The following is a 21,747-nucleotide window of genomic DNA, read 5'->3' on the forward strand; positions in this document are numbered from 1 at the left end:
CCCTTTCACTGCTGTGTGCATGCACACATGAACTGCTATGCTGTTCCCCAGGTGTTGTGGAAATGTCTACATGCGCTGCTTGGGTTTTCCTACAGTGCTCTATGGAAGTCGGAATGTGTCCCGAGCTGTCGAACTCTCACTGCTGCGGATGAGTTACCTCCACATCTCAGTGAATAAACACGTTTTGAGTATTTATCATACAATTTATGTGCCTCATTGTGTGAAAAAATTTCATTTTGATATCTTGAATCATTTATGAGATATGATGATTATATGACCATGATTTGCGATGCGCCAGGATGTGAATGGGTGCATTGCGCATGATCCTCCTCCAGGTGTAAAATCTAATAACTATACAATGAAATGAGATATCCTTCTGCTCTCAGTTTTAATGAAATTTTGATATCTTATTTACATTTCATTCACTGCACTGTATGTACTAAAACCGCCCATACACAAGGTTTACACAGTATGTTTTTACCTCTGCAAAATGTTTAAAATATCGTGCAATGTTATACTTAATTTGATGCAGCTCTGTAAGTATGATGGATAATGAAAAGAAATTCAGTGCTTTATCAATTGAATATATCAGACTGCAGGTTGTCCATAAATCAAATTTTTTCACCTGATAATTTTTGAAAAATTATTGGCCAGAATGCCTTTTGGGAGGACAGGCACTGGCATGAGGCGAGCAGTGTAACCATAACAATAGCCGACTCAGCACAGAATGCAAAGAGCACAAATGTAACAGCACAAAGATTAATAGCGATTATAGATTCAGCTACAGGTAATCTGATCTATTAGTCAATAATTACATGAGAGGAAAGGCATATATTAGGTGCAAACAAAGTTATTAGAATATAAATAGTAACTTCTTTTACTTGTATAATACTTCAAAAGAAAATCTGCAGAGCAATTGAAGCTGCAGTATATGTCTCCCTAAACTGCTCTGTTCTGCATTTCTTTAGGGAATCTCTTGGTCTCTATCATCCTATTATATTTTGGTTGACAATTTATTCATAAGAAAATGGTTATGTTCACAGTTTACTTTTACGTGGACATAGAGACACAAAAATGGAATGTATGACATCACCCACCTGCTTAATTTTAAACATCTAGCTGCACACAGTGCAGGACTAACACAAACTGACTGCCATTTTACAAAATAATGTCTACAATTTGTGAACTTTTGTATGAGACTGAGAACTTAAAATGAGAGAGCTTCTTCAGCTACACTGTACGTTGTTGCAGGGAGAGCGTAATGAGCAACTGAAGGACTTCACATCGGTGTGTGATGGCATGAAACTGTCTGGTTTTTACTGCCTCCAAGTAGTCATCCATACTGGGGAATCTACCTACAGTCATGGAGTCAGTGGTTAGGGCCATGTGCATTGACAGTACGCTACAACATTTTGCAGTCACGTGACTGAAACAGAATGGAGTTAGTTATACATTGGAGTCATCATGGATTACTCAGTGACTGTCACTGAGTTCACGCAATAATTGCGTACTGTTATTTAACACAAGCTGCCCATCAGCACTTTTACGGAATTGTACAAAATTTAGGAAAGTTTTAGCAGAATATAACTATTTTGCCCCTAAAGGAGACTGCTCACCAAAAAGCAGAAGCATTGAGTCATTGACAGATATGCACAAAAAACAAAGAAATCTTGCTAGCTTTCAGAATAAATCCTTTTCTCTAGCTACAGGACACACACACACACGCGCACACACACGTGCCTGTGCACCTACACGGTCCATGCTGCCCACATTGCAGTTTGGCAGATGGTGTATGGTGGGGTAGAGGTTGTATCAGATAGGGTGGCTGGAGGCGGAGAGATGCAGGAGGCAGAAAGAGCAGTTGCAGGTGGGCAGCTAGTGGGGTTGAGGGAGACAGCAAATTTTCTGGCTAGGAATGCAGGAGGGAGAGATGATAGGTGCATGTACTATGCATGTGATGCACGAGTTTCAGAGCCAGTGGGGAGTGGAACATGATGAAGGTGACATGGAGACGTGAATTGGGAGGGGCTGATAGAACAGAGGAAGGGAAAACTGTTGAGTAGATTGTGTGGGAATAGTGGGTTAATAGAGATTGAGACCAGGAGGGATACACGTGCAAAAGATGGGTTGCAAGGATGACTCGGATCTGCATAGTTCAGAAAAGATGGTAGTGGAGGGAAAGATACACATGGCCCAGGCTGTGAAGCAGCCCTTGAAATCTAGCATATTGTGCTCAACTGCATGTTGTGACACCAGGAGTTCAACTTTGTTTTCAGCCACAATTTGTCAGTGGCCATTCAGTCTGGTGGACAACTGGTTTGTTGTCATACTAACCTGAAAAGCTGTGCAGTGATTGCAGCATAGTTGATGTACGACATGGTGGTTTTCCCAGGTGGCCCTGCCTCTGATGGGATAGGATAAGCCTGTGACAGTACTGGTGTAGGAGGAGGTGCTAGGCTAGTGGATTGTTCAGGTTTTGCACCTGGGTCTTCCATAGGGACGTGATCCCTATGGTAAGGGATTGGGATTGGGAGTGGGAGTGGCATAAGGATGGACTAGGATGTTGTGTAGGTTGGGTGAATGACAAAACGCCACTTTAGGAGGGGTGGAAAGGGTCTTGTGCAGTGTGTCCCTCATTTCAGGCAATGATGATAGATAATGGTGGCCAGACTTTTTGCAAAGTGTTTTTTGGTGTGGAAGAAATGACAGGTGTCGAAATGCAGGTTTTATTGGTGGTTAGTGGGTTAAATTTGGACAGACGTGAATAGAGCCATCAGAGAGATGGATTTCAGCATCAAGGAAGATGGCATATTGGGCTTAAAAGTACCAGGTGAATCAGATGGGAGAGATGGTGTCGAGATTATAAAACAATGAGGACAGTGTGTGTTGGCCCTGAATCCAGATCATGAAGATGTCATCAATGAATCTGAACGATATAAGGGGTTTGGGGTTTTGGAAGGACAGGAATGTTTCCTCTAAATGGCCCATAAAAAATCAGCATTGGAGAGTGCCATGTGTGTGTCCATGGCTGTGCCACGAATTTGTTTATGTACCATTCTCTCAAAGGAGAGGTAGTTGTGTGTCAAGATATAATTGGTAACATGTATGTGGAATAACTTAGTGGGTTTTGGATTTGAAGTATGCTGGGAGAGGGAGCATTCGATAATGGCAAGGCCATGGGCATGATGGATGTTAGTGTATAGGAAGGTGGGGTCAGCAGTGACGAGTAGGTATCCAGCAGGTAAAGGGTTGGGAATGGTGGAGAGTAGGTGAGGGAAGTGGTTAGTATCTTTGTTGTGAGAGCCTAGGATACAGGCTTTCCATGGGTGGTGTTGCTCAACCAGAGTGAAAATTCTTTCAGTAGGAGTGCAATAACCCTCTACAATGTTGCATCCGGGATTGTTGGGTTCTTGGATTTTGGGAAGTGTGTAAAGGGTGAGTTTTGGGAGGTGGCATTGGGGTGAAGAGGGAGGTGGACTTGGGGGGAGGTACTGGGCTGGGCCTAAGGATTTCAGTAGGGATTGGGGGCTATATTGGACTTCTGGGGTGGGATCACTAACATCAAAGATACTAACAAGTGCCTTCACCAACTCTCCACATTCCCACCCCTTTTCCTCCTGGATCCCTACTCCTCACTGTTGATGCCACCTCCCTATGCACCAACATCCATCATGCCCATGACCTTGCTGCCATAAGACACTGTTTCTCCCATCGTCCTTCAGATTCCACATACACCTTACCATCTATATCCCAACACATAACTACTTCTCCTTCCAGAGGAAGGTATACAAACAAATCTGTGGCAAGGCAATGGGCACCCTCCTACACCAAATTTTTTATGAGCCATCTAGAGGAAACGTTTGTCTCCTCCCAAAATACCAAACCCATTGTCTGGTTTAAGTTCATTGATGATATCTTCATGATAAGGATTCTGGGTCAATTGCTTTACAATCTCAGCACTTTCTCTCCCATCCACTTCACCTGCCGCGTGCCTGGGTGGTGACCACCACCACTCTGATGGCTCCACCATTACTTCTGTCCATATTAAACCCACTAACCACCAGCAGTACCTGCGTTTCGACAGCTTTCATCCCTTCCACACCAAAAAATCCCTCTCATAGAGCTGGGAAGGGAAGGGAAGGGAAGGGAAGGGAGAAAGATTGGATTTAACTTCTCGTTGTCATCGAGGTCATTAGAGACGGAGTGCAGGCTAGGACTGTGGAAAGGACTTGGGAGGGAAATCAGCCATACCTTTTCAAAGGAACCATCCCAGCATTTGTGTGGAGCAATTTAGTGAAATTATGGAAAACCTAAATCTGGATGGCCAGGTGTGGTTTCCCATACATCCTCGTCACCCATGGTTGGTGTATCTGCAGTGATAAGAACTCCCTTGCCCAATATGAGTATGGTGAAGGTCTCACAAGAGCCTTCACAAGTAGGCACTATCCCCAACCCTAGTCTGCAAACAGATTTCCTGTGCCATACCCCATAGCCTCACAAACCCCTAACCCTGTCACCACCAACAAGAATCAGTTACAAGTGCTCACCTTGTCACCCAGAATCATCCTGAACTGGAACAACTGAATAATATCCTTTGTCAGGGCACTGATTACCTATCATCATGTACTGAAATGAGGGACGTCTTACCCAAGATCCTTCTCACCTCTTCTGAAGCAGTGTTCTTTTGCTCGCCTAACCTGCACATCATCCTAGTCCATCCCTATGCCACTCCCTCTCCCCACCTCTTGCCACAGGACTGTGGAAGACGCAGGTGCAAGACCAACCTGGCACTTCCTGCTCCAGTCCGGTCACAGGCTTACCCTATCCCATCAGAGGCAGGGCCACCAGTGAAAGCAACCGAGCGAGGTGGCGCAGTGGTTAAACACTCGACTCGCATTCGGGAGGACGACGGTTCAATCCCGCGTCTGGCCATCCTAATTTAGGTTTTCCGTGATTTCCCTAAATTGCTCCAGGCAAATGCCGGGATGGTTCCTTTCAAAGGGCGCGGCCGACTTCCTTCCCCGTCCTTCCCTAATCCGATGAGACCGATGACCTCGCTGTCTGGTCTCCTTCCCCAAAACAACCCAACCCAGTGAAAGCAGTCATGTGAAATATCAAATGTGTTGCAGTCACTTCACAGCTCTTTATGTCAGGATCACAACGAACCAGTTGTGCACCAGAATGAATGGCCACCATGGAACTGTGGCCGAGAATAAAGCTGACCACCCTGTGGCACACGTGCAACTGAATTCCATATGCTCCATTTCAGTGGCTGCTTCACAACCCAGGCCATCAGTATCCTTCAATACACCGCTAGCTTTTCTGAACTATGCAGATAGGAGTTATCCTTGCAACACATCCAGACCTTCCACCTAACACTTCCCCTACTTCTGTCCTATCACCCTTTCCCAATTCACATGTCCACTCCCCACTTACTCCAATACCTGTGCATCAAATCCCTGGCCTGTTAACCTGCCATCCCTCCTTCATGCATTTATAGGCAGCAAATTGGCTGCCTTCCACAAAGCCACTAGATAAGATGATAAGAAATCCATCAGTGAAATAAAAAGAGTTCGCTGTAGTGTACCTCTTCGTACCTCCCACCTCTGTCTCCCTCTACGCATCCCATCTGACGTAACACAGCCATCCATCTGCTGAACTGCAATCTGGGCACTGTGTGCCCAGCTGGCACTATGTAGGGGCCCAGGCATGTGTGCGTGCATTTGTGGGTTGGCAGGTGGGTGGGTGCACGCGCACATTAGCAGTTTGGTTACTGTTCAGCGATACATTAAATACATTGTGCCAATGAAACAGACTCTTACACTGCAACAGTATCCTGTGATGTATTTTAACCAGACAATTTCCAACCCACCTTCCTTCCCTCCTCTCTCTCTCTCTCTCTCTCTCTCTCTCTCTCTCTCTCTCTCTCTCTCTCTCGTTCTCTCTCATGCTCCTTTTCTCTTCCTCCCCCTCTCTCTTTTCTCCTTAAGAGTTGTCTTATAAAGAAAATATACTGCTCCTTCTGTGGATCTATGTTCACCCTGTATGTCACAGATTGACTATGTGTGAAACATGCTTTTCTGAGAGTGATTTACCATGTACCACAACCAGTTTCCACCCTAAAATTTGTGTAGCATTTGATACAAATGACTATGAAGTTCCTGTACTAAGAGAGGGCAAACAATTGCTCCCAAGCAAAATCTTACTTCTGTTTTTGTATGTGGACGTTTCATTCGCTACCAATATTCTCAGAGTACTACGTAATATTCATGTCTGTTGCTGGAAATAAAAGTTCATTTGCGTCGTGACTAATTTGAATAATTAGTTGTATTCTCATGACTGGCATTTCTGGGTGTTACTGTTTTTATAAGCAGCAATTTACTTTAGGTAGTATACCATATTGAGCAATTTTTCATATAATACCAATGCTGATTTACTTATTGATTCCAATTTCTTTTGTCCTCACCAAGCACTTCATCAATCTTCTTGTCAGTACATATTGGTATCTTTGTTTTTGGTGGCGACAAATAGAACTAGTGGTTGTGATATTGACAGGTTGTCCATCAAAAGCAGTTTGAAAACTGATTGTTATGACATTTAAGAAAGTGAATAAAACATTGCTCTGTAAATTAACTGATAAGACCAATTTCTTCATGTGGGGCACCTCAGCCGTATGTTTGTTAAAAGACATTTTGAAGTTTCCCACCTCAGCTATTTTTTGACAAGTATTCACTTTATTACATCTTGCAAGATTTGCAAATTTTGGCCTTACAGGCCATTTCCAAACTTCGTAGGTTTCAATGTATTGTACAATTATCCGATTATAAAATGGAGGATACAGCCAGTCAGAAAGTGAGCACATAACATGCAAGTATCAGAATTAACAGTTGATGTTCAACAATGAAAGTGAGCACATATAGTAACATGACATTAGTCATGAAGATGACTATTACTGCATGCAATAAGCTTAATGGTTTTTACTCTAATACTTGCAGGTTATGTACTCACTTACTGGTCAGCTATATCCACCATTTTATAATCAGATAATTGTAGAATATGTTGACATTTTCTGTGCTTGAAAATGAACTGTAAAGCCAATATTGGCCAGTTATGCAAGATGAAATAATGTGAATGCTTGTCAGAAACGCTTGAGGTGGGAAACTTCAAAAGTCTTTAAAAATGATAAGAAATCCATCAGTGAAATAAAAAGAGTTCGCTGTAGTGTTTGTCTCCAAGTGATAACTAACTGAGTTTTACTTTGTTCAGTTTTGTTAAATTTGTTCTTGTTTGGCAGTTAATAGATATGGGAGTTAAAATATTGAGTTACTCAGAAATAATTGTTAGCGTCATTTTTCACTTTGAACTGTCTTGATAAGAAGGAGTGATATTTTAAATTTTTCTTTTGTTTCAGCGTCATCACATCAGAGAGAGAAGTTTGTCAGTTGTAAATTTATTCTTGGAAGAAATGGCAAAAGAAGCAAAGAATATAATAACAACAATATGTGATGAACAGTGTATAATGAGTGATAAGGTAAATTTTGAGATATTTTCTTCTTGAAACTTGTAGTTTAGTGCTTTTCATTAGAGGTAGCATTATGAAATATCTGTATATTACATAACAAAAACTTAATACATTTTCTTTGCTAGCTTCGTATATCACACACTCTTTTGGTGTTAGGAATTTTCATCAGAAAAAAGTTACTTGTTTTGGAAATTTATTTTGGCTATTATAGTGTCTTAGCTCATGTCCTGTTCATTATTCAGCATTGTATATGTGCAATTAGTCTGGTGGACTGGATACTGTGTACAGATTAGGTCCCATAGGTTTATTAACAAATTTATTTAGGTGAGATTGTAACTGCAGAAGTAAAAATTTATCAAAAGGTTTCTGTTTCTGTTATTACTTTATGTAGCAACTTAGTTAAAAACAATTTCTGTGTTTGATACAACTGCCATTTGTAAGAGTGTGTAGATGGATCATGATGCAACAAAGCTGCCACCACTGCAGTGAATAGCAGTCAGTGAGCATCCATGCCATCTAGAATATCCTCTTTGCTTTGCTGTTCAGAAACTATCTCTCCATCGTGTCTGTACCACTACTCATTACAGTTCACAGAGATGAATATGGGCACAGCCAATCCATTGGATCCCTGAAACGTGGAAAACAGTCATCTAGAGTGGTGAATCGTTATATAAATTTATACACGCCAATGACAGTGTGACTGTGAGGAGAACGACATGCATTCTGCTTGCAAGCAAGGCACCATTGAGGCAGATCATTAATGTATTTACATAGTGTAAAATAGGAGGCCCGATACGACTGTCAATCATGTGCATCTTTGTTATCGTGTACAACACCCTGTAAGTGACCTGAACCTTCAGTGAGGTAGCACATACTCTGATCACTACCCAGTTGCGTCAGAATCCTATTGGTTGGCGTAAACTGAGATGTGCGTGTGCTGGACCCAGCTTTGACCAATCTCTTTGGTTGAGTGGTCATGGATCAAGATAGCTCCCTAACTCATCAGGTGTCTTGTGGAATTCATATTGCAACATCTTTCCACCATGATCTGTGCAAGAGTGAGTACGACACACTGTTAGGTGTCTGTAATATCTCACTGATGAAACTAGCGAGTAATATATGGTGAGAAACCTAGTGTGTGGCTGCAGTGCTAAGACACTGGACTTACATCCAGGAGGACTGTGATTCAAATTGCTGTCAGCCCATCCTGATGCAAGTCTTCTGTAATTTCCCTAAATCACATCAGGAGAATGCCATGACTTTGTTTTGAAATGGTGTAGGCTAGCTGATTTTCTTTACATCTGTCCTGAATCTGAACTTGTGCTCCATCTCAAATGACTTTGTCTTGAATCTCCCTTTATATAGGAAGAAATGTCATTTGCCTACAGAGTAAGAGTACTGAATTTTTCTCTCTCTCTCTCTCTCTCTCTCTCTCTCTCTCTCTCTCTCTCTCTCTCTCTCTGCCGTGCATGTGCACACCCCGCCGCCCCACACACACACACACACACACACACACACACACACACACACACTACAATGTAATCCAGCTGCTTAGAAATTGCTCATTGGATCCATATTACAAGAACTTAAAGGACAAAGTGTAGTAACCACAACCAAAAGCGGGAACGCCTTGTGGAAGCCACCGGCGGTGGAGCATGCACCACCGGGTAAACACAGGACGAGTCGGATGACAGACCAACGACAACTGACAACAACCGACCACGACCGACTATGAGCGACACAACGAGGAAGAGATAAACAACGGAGGCTTGTGGAAACCACAACACCAAACGTAAATCCACTCGGAACCAGAGCCAGGCAAATGTCAACAACGAGCAATGACCAGAACGCAGTACCGCCGAGATAGAAACGAAATCCAGAGCGAGTACCAGACTGGCTGGACTAGGGCAAAGCGGGTCCCTATATTCGAAACCGGAGGGAACGACTATTGGCCGCTGTCTGCACGTGGCTTAGCGGTGGCGCCCTCGCTGTGCGGAATAGCTGCCGCGGAGGCGGAGCCCTCTATGGGCTGACCACATCCATTTGTTGTGCCGCGTGTTTGACTTCCGTGGCGGAAGGTACTAGACAAAGGGTATACTTTAACATAATCTCTTGAAAGTTGCTTATATCAGGCATTTTTATCTGCACCTATAATGCAAACAGAAAACATTGTATTATACTATTACTATAGGAGCTCTCTAGATTGTAATACATCTACATTTACATTTATATTCAACTAGCCACCAAGAAAAATATTACTTGTTGTAGACCATTTAATATGGTGTGTAGCTACATGGGAAAAATTATCGCATTTTTGTAATACTGTTTTGGTCAGACTGAAACATTGTGAATCCTGGCATTCTTTTTCTCAACTTCTTCAAACTCTTTATCTATTCCAATATCATAATGATGTGAACTGTGGTTGAGTAGTATTGTGAAATGAATAACTGTGTCACAGTTAAAAGTGATTTGTTGTTGACACTGCACCCAGATAGTTTGAAAGGACATCTTTTCCTGCATTTTGTACTCTTCTGAAATTCATGTATAAGGATGGTAATTAATTATACTTGGAAGATTATTGTAAAATCTTTGAAGACATCCTATACAGTTGAGGACATTGATCAAGGTACCAAAATGAGAACCCAAATGTTGTCTACACTCTCGATGTATGGCAGTAATGGGACCCAGTTCTATAGCACTGCAGAAAGCAACAAAGATCCAACTTCCGCCGACATTATTAGTAAATGTTACAGTTCCATACCTCAATAGGTAAAACTGGAACCCCTAAAGGATCACATAGTTGTCTGTTTGTCTATCTGTCTGACTGGTAAGACACTTGTTTCTCAGGAATGGCAAGTGGTATCAGGTTGACATTTATGTCACATATGGTCTCTTGTCCCTTGGTGGTGCAAAAACTGTAAGGTTCTAAGTCAATGCAATCAAAATATACAGGCACATAAGTCACTCATTTCTATACGTATAGAATCACTATCAAAACCTATAGATAGGGATAGGAAAAGAATTGTTTTATTTTAAGGCTAAATTCAGTGTTTGTTTATTTTTTGCAGATTCGGTTTTTCCCCCACATTTGCTGATATTTTTTCTTGCCAGGTTCGGTGTTACCTTTTTAAAAATGTTGTTTTACCAAATTTGGTGTTCCTTTTTTACGAAATTTGGCACTTATTTACCATATGTGGTGGTGTTTTTTTTATCAAATTTGGTGCTTTTTACCAAATTCAGTATTTGTTATTTCTAAATTAGATATTGTTTTTTCACCAGATTCTGTGGTTTTTTGCCAAAGTCAGTGTTTTTTTTTCCAACGTCAGTGTTTTTTCCAACTTAAGTGTGGCTTTTTTTCCCTAAATTTTATCTTGTTTGTTTTTACCCAATTCTGTGTTTTTTGCCAAATTCCATGTTTTTTTTCAAAATCATTGTTATTAGCCAGTTTATTTTTTATTTTATTTATTTATTTTTTTTTCCAGCAAATTCAGGGCTACTTTCATCATGACATCAAAGCTTGTTCTACGTATTGCAGAAATGAAGTGTTGTTTTAAGATAATACATAAACCTCAGACATGATTAGAAGTTAAACCGTGATTTTAACATTCAGTAACTGCCAGTTATGGGTATTAGTAAACGACTGCCTGCAGATCTATTACATTTTTATACAGTAAAATGTCAAATTTTGCAATATCTCATAAAAATCATTGATTTTGTGTTATTTCACTGAAAACTGCTAATTTTGTATTATTTTTTGCATTATTTTTTTTGTGAAATTTTCCTGTCCCTACCTAAAGATCAACTACATATATAAATATCTGGCCTGGTGGTCGAGTGGTAAAGGGCATGCCTGGAAACTGAGTGGTTGCTGGTTTGAATCAGGTTCAGATTCCATGTTAAACTGTAGATCCACTTTCCCCGGTTGAATAATTAGGGTATGTTAGGGACTCACAAGTTGCCAAAGTGGTATTTGATAGAAAGACTTGGACCAGGCCCCTGAGCTACACACAATTATTATTATTATTATTATTAATTATTACTGTTATTACTATTGTCATTACTATCATCTATATACATAATTAAGTTTGTACAATACCCTCAGAGTGCCAGTTCCACTTTTACTTTTTAATATGTCTTCAACACTGGGCCTTTAAATACTAACAGATAATGTTGTTAGTTATAAGCATTTTGTGTTCAGAGCAAGACAAGTTGAAGTTACAATCTTTTTTTTGAGATTATAAATCTACATCTACATCTATACTCCGCAAGTGGCGGAGGGTTCCTTGAGTACCTATATCGGTTCTCCCTTCTATTCCAGTCTTGTATTGGTTGTGGAAAGAAAGATTGTCGGTATGCCTCTGTGTGGGCTCTAATCTCTCTTATTTTATCCTCATGGTCTCTGCATGAGATATACGTAGGAAGGAGCAATATACTTCTTCACTCCTCGGTGAAGGTATGTTCTCGAAACTTCAACAAAAGTCTGTACCGAGTTACTGAGCGTCTCTCTTGCAGAGACTTCCACTGGAGTTTATCTATCATCTCCGTAATGCTTTTGCGATTATCATCTCCGTAATGCTTTTGCGATTACTAAGTGGTCCTGTAACGAAGTGCGCTGCTCTCCGTTGGATCTTCTCTATCTTTTCTATCAACCCTATCTGCTACGGATCCCACACCGATGAGCAGTATTGAAGCAGTGGGCGAACAAGTCTACTGTAACCTACTTCCTTTGTTTTCCTTAGGATTCTTCCAGTGAATCTCAGTCTGGCATCTGCTTTACAGACGATTAATTTTATATGGTCATTCCATTTTAAATCACTCCTAATGCCTACTCCCAGATAATTTATGGAATTAACTGCTTCCAGTTGCTGACCTGCTATATTCTAGCTAAATGATAAAGGATCTTTCTTTCTATGTATTCGCAGCACATTTCACTTATCTACATTGAGATTCAATTGCCATTCCCTGCACCATGCGTCAATTCATTGCAGATCCTCCTGCATTTCAGCACAATTTTCCATTGTTACAACCTCTCGATATACTACAGTATCATCCACAAATAGCCTCAGTGAACATCCGATGTTATCCACAAGGTCATTTATATATATTGTGATAGCAACGGTCCTATGACACTCCCCTGTGGCACACCTGAAATCACTCTTACTTCAGGAGACTTCTCTCCATAGTGCGTTCTGTTATCTAGGAACTCTTCAATCCAATCACACAAGTGGTCTGATAGTCCATATACTCTTACTTTGTTCATTAAACAACTGTGGGGAACTGTATCGAACGCCTTGCGGAAGTCAAGAAACATGGCATCTACTGGGGAACCCGTGTCTATGGCCCTCTGAGTCTCGTGGACGAATAGCGCGAGCTAGGTTTCACATGATCATCTTTTTCGAAACCCATGCTGATTCCTACAGAGTAGATTTCTAGTCTCCAGAAAAGTAGTTATACTCGAACATAATACGTGTTCCAAAATTCTACGACTGATCGATGTTGGAGATATAGGTCTATAGTTCTACACATCTGTTCAACATCCCTTCTTGAAAATGGGGATGACTTGTGCCCTTTTCCAATCCTTTGGAATGCTACACTCTTCTAGAGACCTACGGTACACCGCTGCAAAAAGGGGGGCAAGTTCCTTTCTGTACTCTGTGTAAAATTGAACTGATATCCCATCAGGTCCAGCGGCCTTTCCTCTTTTGAGCGATTTTAATTGTTTTTCTATCCCTCTGTCATCTATTTCAATATCTACCATTTTGTCATCTGTGCGACAATCTAGAGAAGGAACTACAGTGCAGTCTTCCTCTGTGAAACAGCTTTGGAAAAAGACATTTAGTATTTTGGCCTTTAATCTATCATCCTCTGTGCCCCTGGTATTTTGTCAAATGTCATGTCTGCAACTTTCTCCTTTCATTTTTAATGAAATTTGTCTTCATTTGTGTGTAACAGTACTTGATCAAATTCTGTCAACACTATCCTGTTCATTCAGTTAACAGTTCAGTTGTTTTGTATTTTTCAGCTGTAATAAACCATTGTTTTGACTATAATTAATGTGTGGAAATTATTTACTGTGTATCTGATTTTCGTTACTGTAGGTTTGTTAATTGAGAGCAACATTAAAGAAAGAAAATATTGAGATTTCTGGCAGAATGTAAATAATTTAGCAGTAAATGCAACAGTGAACAGTGGATCAGATATATATACTTGGTCCATTCACATTAATGTGACCACCACGTTTGTTTGATGCTTGTGTGCAGTAGCCACTCACAAATGGCAGATGACAGCACTAGCACTGGAGGGTGTATAAAGCACGTTGTGGAAAAACAGTACAGTCAGTACCATAATGCAGGAACAGAGCCTTTTATCTGACATCCAAACGGGGACGATCATTGGCTTTTGGTCCAAATGTGGAAGTATTTCTGAAACACCTAAATTTGTAAACTGTTTGTGTACCACTGTGGTTAAAGTATACCATGCATGGCAAAAAGGTACTATCCAAAACCAGCACTGAGGTAACTGTGGTGCCCCATGGGCCATAGATGATAGGAGTGAACAACGGCTGTGGTAATGTTTACTGGCAAGTAGACATGTAGCTGTTGAGAAACTCACCCCAGATGAACCAGGAAGCTACCAAAAATGTCTTTTCAATGACTGTTCAGTTGTTGCTATGTATGGGCCTCTGCAGCAGGTGTCTGTTTCATATGCCTATGCAGACTGCTGTTCATCAGCAATTAAGTGTGGAATTTGCACACCGATACTGCAACTAGGCATTCACTGAGTGCTGACATGTGTCCTTTTCAGATGAATCACATTTTATTCTCCATTGGAGAGATGGCCTTTCGTGTGTGCAATGTGAAACACCTGAAAGCAAAGACCCTGATTATGTTATGGTGTGGGGAATGTTTTTGTGGCCTTCCATGGGTGATGTCATCATTCTGGAAAGCACAGTGGTTCAATATAAGTAAGCATCTATCATTGGGGCCTATGTTTACCCCTGCATGCACTTTGTTTTTCCCTGGCACAATGGCATCTACCAGCAGGACAATGCAATGTGTCACACAGCTTGCAGTGTACATGCCTGGTTCAAAGAGCACCAGGATGAGTTTACTGTACTCCTTTGGACACCGAACTCCCTGGATTTAAACACAATAGAGAATCTGTGGGACCACATCAATCAGGCTGTTCTTGCCATGGAAACTTAGGGCAGATGGCCACAGTGTTTCTGTTGGTATCTTCCAGAACCTCGTTGACTCTCTTTCTGCATGTCTCGCAGGAGTCCGCACTGTGAAAGGTGGTTATTCAGGCTTCTGACAGGTAGTCTGACTAATGTGATTGGACAGTGTAGAAAACAATTAAAATTTCTTCATCATGCTCTTGTGTGCACAAATTCTTAAAATGATTTGAGTTTGGAGTCCAGTTTGACTTTGTTTGAAGATGTGGGGACTAACCAAGAAAGAAGCAAAAAAATATGTTTATATATGTTGTGAATGTGATAAAAAAGGTCTAGGAATAAAGTATTAGTAACCAAAGCATTCACTAGTAAAAAGGAGGTTCTGTGAGCTCAAGAATAGTACAGTTAATTAAACTGGAACAAGACTCAGATACATTGATTACAACAGATGATTCACTAACAGTCCATGATGAACTTGAAGAAATGAAATGATGCAACTTCTCTCAACAATACTAGATTTAATCTAAAGCTATATCAAATTCCAGCTTTGTCTTGTAGGAAGTGTGAAAGACTTGATAACTGATCTCCCAAGACTTTTGCTTAGAAATTTGTTTCTTAGTGTATTTAAAACAACCTATTAACTTTTTAAAATTCTCAAAGTTTATGTTTTATTTTTCAGCTACTTCCAAAACACTGTGCAATTTTAATATCACAGGTTGTAAACAGAAAAAAGAAAGACAAGAATAAGAAGAGTTCTCCAGAAATAGCCAAACCTGGAGTTGAAAGCTATCGAAAAACCAGAGAAGAACTCACCACGTAAGGTTTTTTTCCCCACATTTATATGATGGAAGTATTTTTTGCTGGCAGTTAGTAACGTGCTGGTAGTTTCATTTTCATATATAATTTTAAGAATATGGGTCACTCCTAGTCAATTAAATCAGTGAAAAATGTCTTCAATGTGAATAGTCTTTCTCAGTATTTTTGTGCTGTTTATGTTTTATGACATACAAAATTCAGAATTCGATAGTCTTGAATGTCACACATTTCTAGTACTTAAAAAGTACCTATTTGGAAAGGACAACTGCTTGTGTTTTGACTGGAAACATGATCCAATTCAGTTGAACACAGTAAAGTGATATTACATTATTTACTCCATTATTACTAATATCCCAGTTTTTAGAACATTAATTGAAATACTTAATAAACCTGAAATATTAACCATCGCTACCTCATATGTATTATTGAAAATTGTAATTTTTTTTTATTACATGAGACTTGTAACTTGTTAAAGTTTCTCGAACGTAGTATATGAAGAAATGTGTCCTGTAATTGCTTGGAATTCTGTTGACAGACAGTCTAGTATATTGACTTAAAAATATGTTTAAACTAAAAGAGATTTACCGGAGAACTGAGATTGGCTCACTAAGGACAGTTGCATATTCTCAGTAGAGTAATTTATTCATGATGTTTTGACAGTTTAAACAAGATATAATTTTCCATTAAACTTCATCAGCTATAAAAATATTGTATTGGTGATTGTAATATATTGCAACAAAATTTAATAAATGAGATCTTAATGTCTTCTGTAAACTAGATTGGATGAAATGAAAATTGAGTGCTAAAAGAAACGGAAACCACATTTATGTCCAACTAATGTAAGCAGTAGAAAGTTTTCTCTAGACAAGAATGGACCAAACTCAGTCTAATGACAAATGGTCTAGCAAACTAAATGTAAATGTTTAAAAATGACAACAGAAAAATATTTGTTTCATACTCAGTGCTCCTGGCATCTTGCAAAGCTAATATGCAGACAGGTTAGTGTTTACAACCCTAAAATGATACATACACAGGTCAGTCATCAGTGAACTTGGGGTATTTACACTGAGGTGACAAAAGTCATGCGATAGTGATACGCACATATACAGATGGCAGTAGTATCGTGTACACTAGGTATAAAAGGGCTATGCATTGGTGGAGCTGTCATTTGTACTCAGGTGATTCAAGTGAAAAATTTTCCAACATGATTATGGTCACGTGACTCGAATTGACAGTCTTTGAAAGCGGTATGGTAGTCGGAGCTAGATGCATGGGACATTCCATTTCGCAATTTTTAGGTAATTTAATATTGCAAGATCTGGCGTGTCAAGAATGTGCTGAGAATACAACATTTCAAGCATTACCTCACCACAGACAATGCAGTGGCTGACCGCCTTCGCGTAACGATGGAGGGTAGCAGCATTTGCGTAGAGTTGTTGGTGCTAACAGACAAGCAGTATTGTGTGAAATAACCTCAGAGATCAATGTGTGATGTATGATGAATGTATCCTTTAGGACAGTCCAGCAAAATTTGTTGTTAGTGGACTGTTGCAGCAGACAACTGATGAGTGTGCCTTTGCTAACAGCATGATATCGCCTGCATCACCTCTCCTGGGCTTGTGAACCCTAGAGTACTGGAAAATTATGGCCTGGCCAGATGAGTCCCGATTTCAGTTGGTAAGAGCTGATGGCAGGATGCAGTTGTGGTGCAGACCCCACAAAGCTATTGACTCAGGTTGTCAACAAGGCACTGTGCAAGCTGGTGGTGGCTCCATAGTGATGTGAGCTATGTTTACATGGAATAGAGTGGGTCCTCCGGTCCAACTGAACTGATCATTGACTGGAAATGGTTGTATTTGACTACTTGGAGACCATCTGCAGTCATTTAATGATAGGATTTTTGTGGATGACAATGTGTCATGTCACTAGGCCACAGTTCTTTGTGATTAGTTTGAAGAACATTCTAGACAGTTCGAGTGAATCATTTGGCCACTCAGATCACCTAACATCAATCCCATCTAACATTTACCGGACATAATTGAGAGGTCAGTTCATGTGCAAAGTCCTGTACCAGCAATACTTTTGCAACTATGAACAGCTATAGGCAACATGACTCAGTGTTTTTGCAGGGGACTTCCAACAACTTGTGTTGAGTCCATGCCACATAAAGCTGTTGCATTATGCCGGGCAAAAGGAGATTGGACATGATATTGGGAGGTATCTCATGAGTTTTGTTGCCTTGGTGTATTTATAATATGCTTTCTTAATAGTCCCTGACAGTTTCAGATTTATAAAGACATCTTGGTTTCTTCCAAAAGTGTTTTCATAGTTTTGAGGTCCTAATGTTTTTTTATTACAGTTTGAATTGTAGGAGACTGAAAATTTGAACCCAACTCAGACAGTGAAAAAAAGAAAAAAAGGGCTAGTTATAAGTTGTAGATAATAATTTTTTCATTACTAAACTGAAGCTATTTAATGAGAAGGAATCTGTCAAGTTTTTAATAATCCAGATTTCTGGGTTTAGCTATGCCATGCCAGGGGATAGGTTGTCTGTGTCTGTATCAAAGCAATCAGCATGTGTGACAACCATGCAGAGGAGCTAGGTTCGATTTCTAGTACTGCCAGGAATTTCTCCTTGGTGAGGGAACTAGGTAAGGCTGGAAAGGACAATTGAGGAACTGTTTGAATGAAAAGTTGTGGTTCCGGTTCTCAGGAAGATGTCAACAGCTGAGATAATGTGACCATGTGCTTCTCAATATCAATGACACCATTTGCAGAAAATGATGTGGCAGCCAGTTGGCATTATATGGTCCATTGGGCTTGATCACAGAGTTTGAAATTCAGACTCTTAATTAAGCTGTGGTCAGTGACAGTCAAAGGTCACTATATAGTTAAAGAGAGCACAGATTTAATTTAGCCCACCAGGATAACAAAATAAAAAAATAAATAAAAAGAATTACTTAGGAATAAAGGAGATGACTTATTGAAAGGCAGAATGCTGCATTGTCAATAGCTTTCGAAATGGACTTCCTTTTCAAGCTTATAGGAAAACACGCACATGCCTGTCTCCCTACATTGTGCTCAGTCGATTGCCAGCTCTTTCCTGGTCCACGGTGAGTGTACGGGGGTGCCCACCTCACCCCAGTACACTCACCCTGGCACAGGAAAGAGCTGGCAGTTGACTGAGCACGATATATGGAGACAGACATGTGCATGTGAGTGTGTGTGTGTGTGTGTGTGTGTGTGTGTTTTTCTCCTACAAGGTTATAAAAGGAAGTTCTTTCCGAAAGCTGGCAAAGCTCTGTACCTTGTGTCTGTGTACCTGTCGATGACGCGGCACTTCTGCCTTTCGGTTAGTTGTCTCCTTTATTCCTAAATAATTTGTAATTCTCAATCAGAACTTTCCATACAAAATTTAAAGAAAACTATCTATAGAATGTGTGGAGATAATCACACAATGTATACAGGTACTGAGCGGTTTATATAACCATGAAAAACTAGAACATGTTTATTTGCCAATTTGCAACTCAATGCTTGCACTATACAGTTTGTGTGCTTGCACTAACCAGATAATGGTTATCTTCATGTTTATGAAGCAAAGTCATTTAATGGTTTGCACACAGGACCTGTGTGCAAGGACAGCCAGGAAAATATCTGGCCAGTCATTGTGATAAGGGTTTTCCATGCTTTCCCTAAATATGTCAGCACTACAGGTGGGATAAATCTTTTCTAAAGTTATGACCTTGTTTTCAACAGGACATTAAACACTGATGTGCCTTCCTTTCTTTTGTAAAGGACATCACCAATTTCCCTGCCCTTCCATTCTCCAATCAGATTCTGTGCTCCTTTTCTAATGATCTTATTAATGGGATGTTGAACTCTAATGTTCCTCTCTTCCTTGAGCTATCTTTTCACATTCTGTTGCTTGTACTTCACTCAAGATGTTTCAGTACCATATAGAAGAATCTAAAAGCGTTTGATTCAATTCTAAGGCAGAAGTTGGTAGCTGTGTGGAATGTCAGCATTTTGCTTGTCATTTTCCTTACTCGCTAAGGCATAATATGAGTTTTCTTATGGTCGGATGTCAATAACAAGATTTGCAAACACAACAATTTTGTTAACAGTGTCATGAGCTTATATGGTTAATGGATCAATAGGATCAGGTTGTTTCCCATACACAAGAGATCTGTTTATAAAGTACATTATATCTTTCTTTCTCATTAAAAATTATTTGGTTTAGGGCATAACATGCATGTAGTTGTTGAGTAAATTCAATTTCAGGATCTTTAATAACATATATTGTGTATGATGTAGTCTCTCGTACAAGTTGTTGTGATAAAGTAATTTGTAATAGTACGCTATACTACAACAGACTTAAGTCCAAAAATTATTATAAATTAATACATTTTATTTAAATGTATTTTCCAATTTGTATGGCCTATTCTTTTTGTGCCACTGACTAAATTTTTCTATTATTAGCTAGAAAGTAAGAGTTACTGTAATTTTTATTTTTAGCATGGATAAACTTCACATGGCATTGACTGAACTATGTTTTGCCATTAACTATTGCTCAACCATCAATGTGTGGGATTACACTTTTGCACCCCGTGAATATCTGACACAGCATTTGGAAACAAGGTTTGCACGGGCACTTGTAGGAATGGTGATGTACAATCCAGATACTAGTGAAATTGCTAAACCTTCAGAACTTCTGATAAGTGTTAGAGCTTATATGAATGTACTACAGACAGTAGAGAATTATGGTGAGTAATGGTTTTTAACAATATTGTAATATTAATTTTGTTCTTCGATCACTCTTGTCATCATGTACAAAACACTATAATCTATCCCACTTAGTATCGTATATGTTTACCTTGAAGTAGATGAAGAACAGACCTTTATGAGAGCTCTACTTTTTCTTTTTCTTTTTTTGTAATTTTTGCATTAGGAATAGTTGTTTCTCTTTTAAACTTGGGTGGTAAACATATGAGTGCTGCTTGAAGTTTCAAAATTCAGTTGGGAATTTGTGTTTTGTTCGATTTCCCCAGTGTTGAGTTTAACTCATTTTCCATCCACTAATCTCTTTAAAATGTTTTTCATTTTATTAATTGTTATAATAAATCATTCACGTGAGTGTTCATTATTACCTTCTTGTATATTTTTCCCTTGTGTATGTTGTTTTTTCTTACTGTATGAGCTAGTCTTTGACTGGTTTGCTTCTTACTTCAGCTTCACATTGCAAATCTTTGGCATTGCAGTGTGATTACATTGTTCCCTACATGCTCATTTTGCTCCACATTTGTAGGTCAGATATTCTCCCCCCCCCCCTCCCCCCCCCCCCTTTTTTTTGTATCTGTACAGACATGATGACAGTGCTGTGGAATCATCACTGTCAGCACAATATTTCACTATACTAGCTTATGATAACTTGACTACAAGCCTGGGAAGCTGAACCTAGGAAGAGGGAAGGAAACTCAATGTACGAGTTGGTGCATAGCGAAGTAGTATGTCCGAACACTGCATAGAGATGAGCACAGAGTAAATAATTGCTTCCATTGTGAGCTACTGTATAAACGAAGCACAGAGTGAAAAGTATAGTGTTAGACATAGAGCAGGTCCTAGGTAGTTGATGTCTGCGTAGGAACTGCCACACCAGGCCTACTGCTGCCAGCAAGTAAACACCTGTGTCTGCAGCTCTGCCCGTACTATGTTCACACACACCCTCTGTCATAGCATTCTGCACTATTTTGCTGCGATAACTGAGACAGCTCATCTGCATCCATCTTGATGTCCGCTGGCGGAGAGTCTAAATCCCTCCCTCCTGAAGAGGTCACTGAAAATGGTGTGGCTTTGCTGTAGCCTCTTTCACAAAACCAGCAATGACATAGGATTCTCCAGCAACGGCTCAACTACTGAAGAAGACAATGCTGACCGGCTGGCTCCGTTGGAGGGGAGAAACGAGTAGTTACAGTTCACTCCATAAAGTGTCTTCAGTACTTAAGCAATTGGCTGCTCGGTGCCATCTGGGTTCCTGTGCGACAGAACCATACCAACACCGTACTATGACAAAGGTTAATGGTTTACACAGCACAGAGGAATTCAAATAGGGAGCAGTGCACACACAGTCTGAAAATTCTGTTAACAGTCCACAGACCGCATGAATTTGACACCCGTTTGGTGAAGCCAATCAGTAGGATGGCAGATGTGCACAGCCTGGGAAATGAACTTAGTGTAA

General features: G+C 40.0%; 1 protein-coding gene across 4 annotated transcripts in view; it reads left to right on the forward strand.

Moving 5' to 3' along the window:
• LOC126470063 (membrane-associated protein Hem) overlaps positions 1-21,747 on the forward strand; it is a 183,178-nt gene that overhangs the window by 112,869 nt on the left and 48,562 nt on the right. For all 4 annotated transcript variants that reach the window (XM_050097565.1, XM_050097567.1, XM_050097566.1 and 1 more), the window contains exons 13-15: positions 7,412-7,531; positions 15,376-15,512; positions 20,028-20,275. In XM_050097565.1, the coding sequence (XP_049953522.1) occupies positions 7,412-7,531; positions 15,376-15,512; positions 20,028-20,275 (505 nt within the window). The remainder of the gene's footprint in view (positions 1-7,411; positions 7,532-15,375; positions 15,513-20,027; positions 20,276-21,747) is intronic.

The sequence above is a fragment of the Schistocerca serialis genome, chromosome 3, assembly GCF_023864345.2.
Source record: "Schistocerca serialis cubense isolate TAMUIC-IGC-003099 chromosome 3, iqSchSeri2.2, whole genome shotgun sequence".
NCBI lineage: Eukaryota > Metazoa > Arthropoda > Insecta > Orthoptera > Acrididae > Schistocerca > Schistocerca serialis.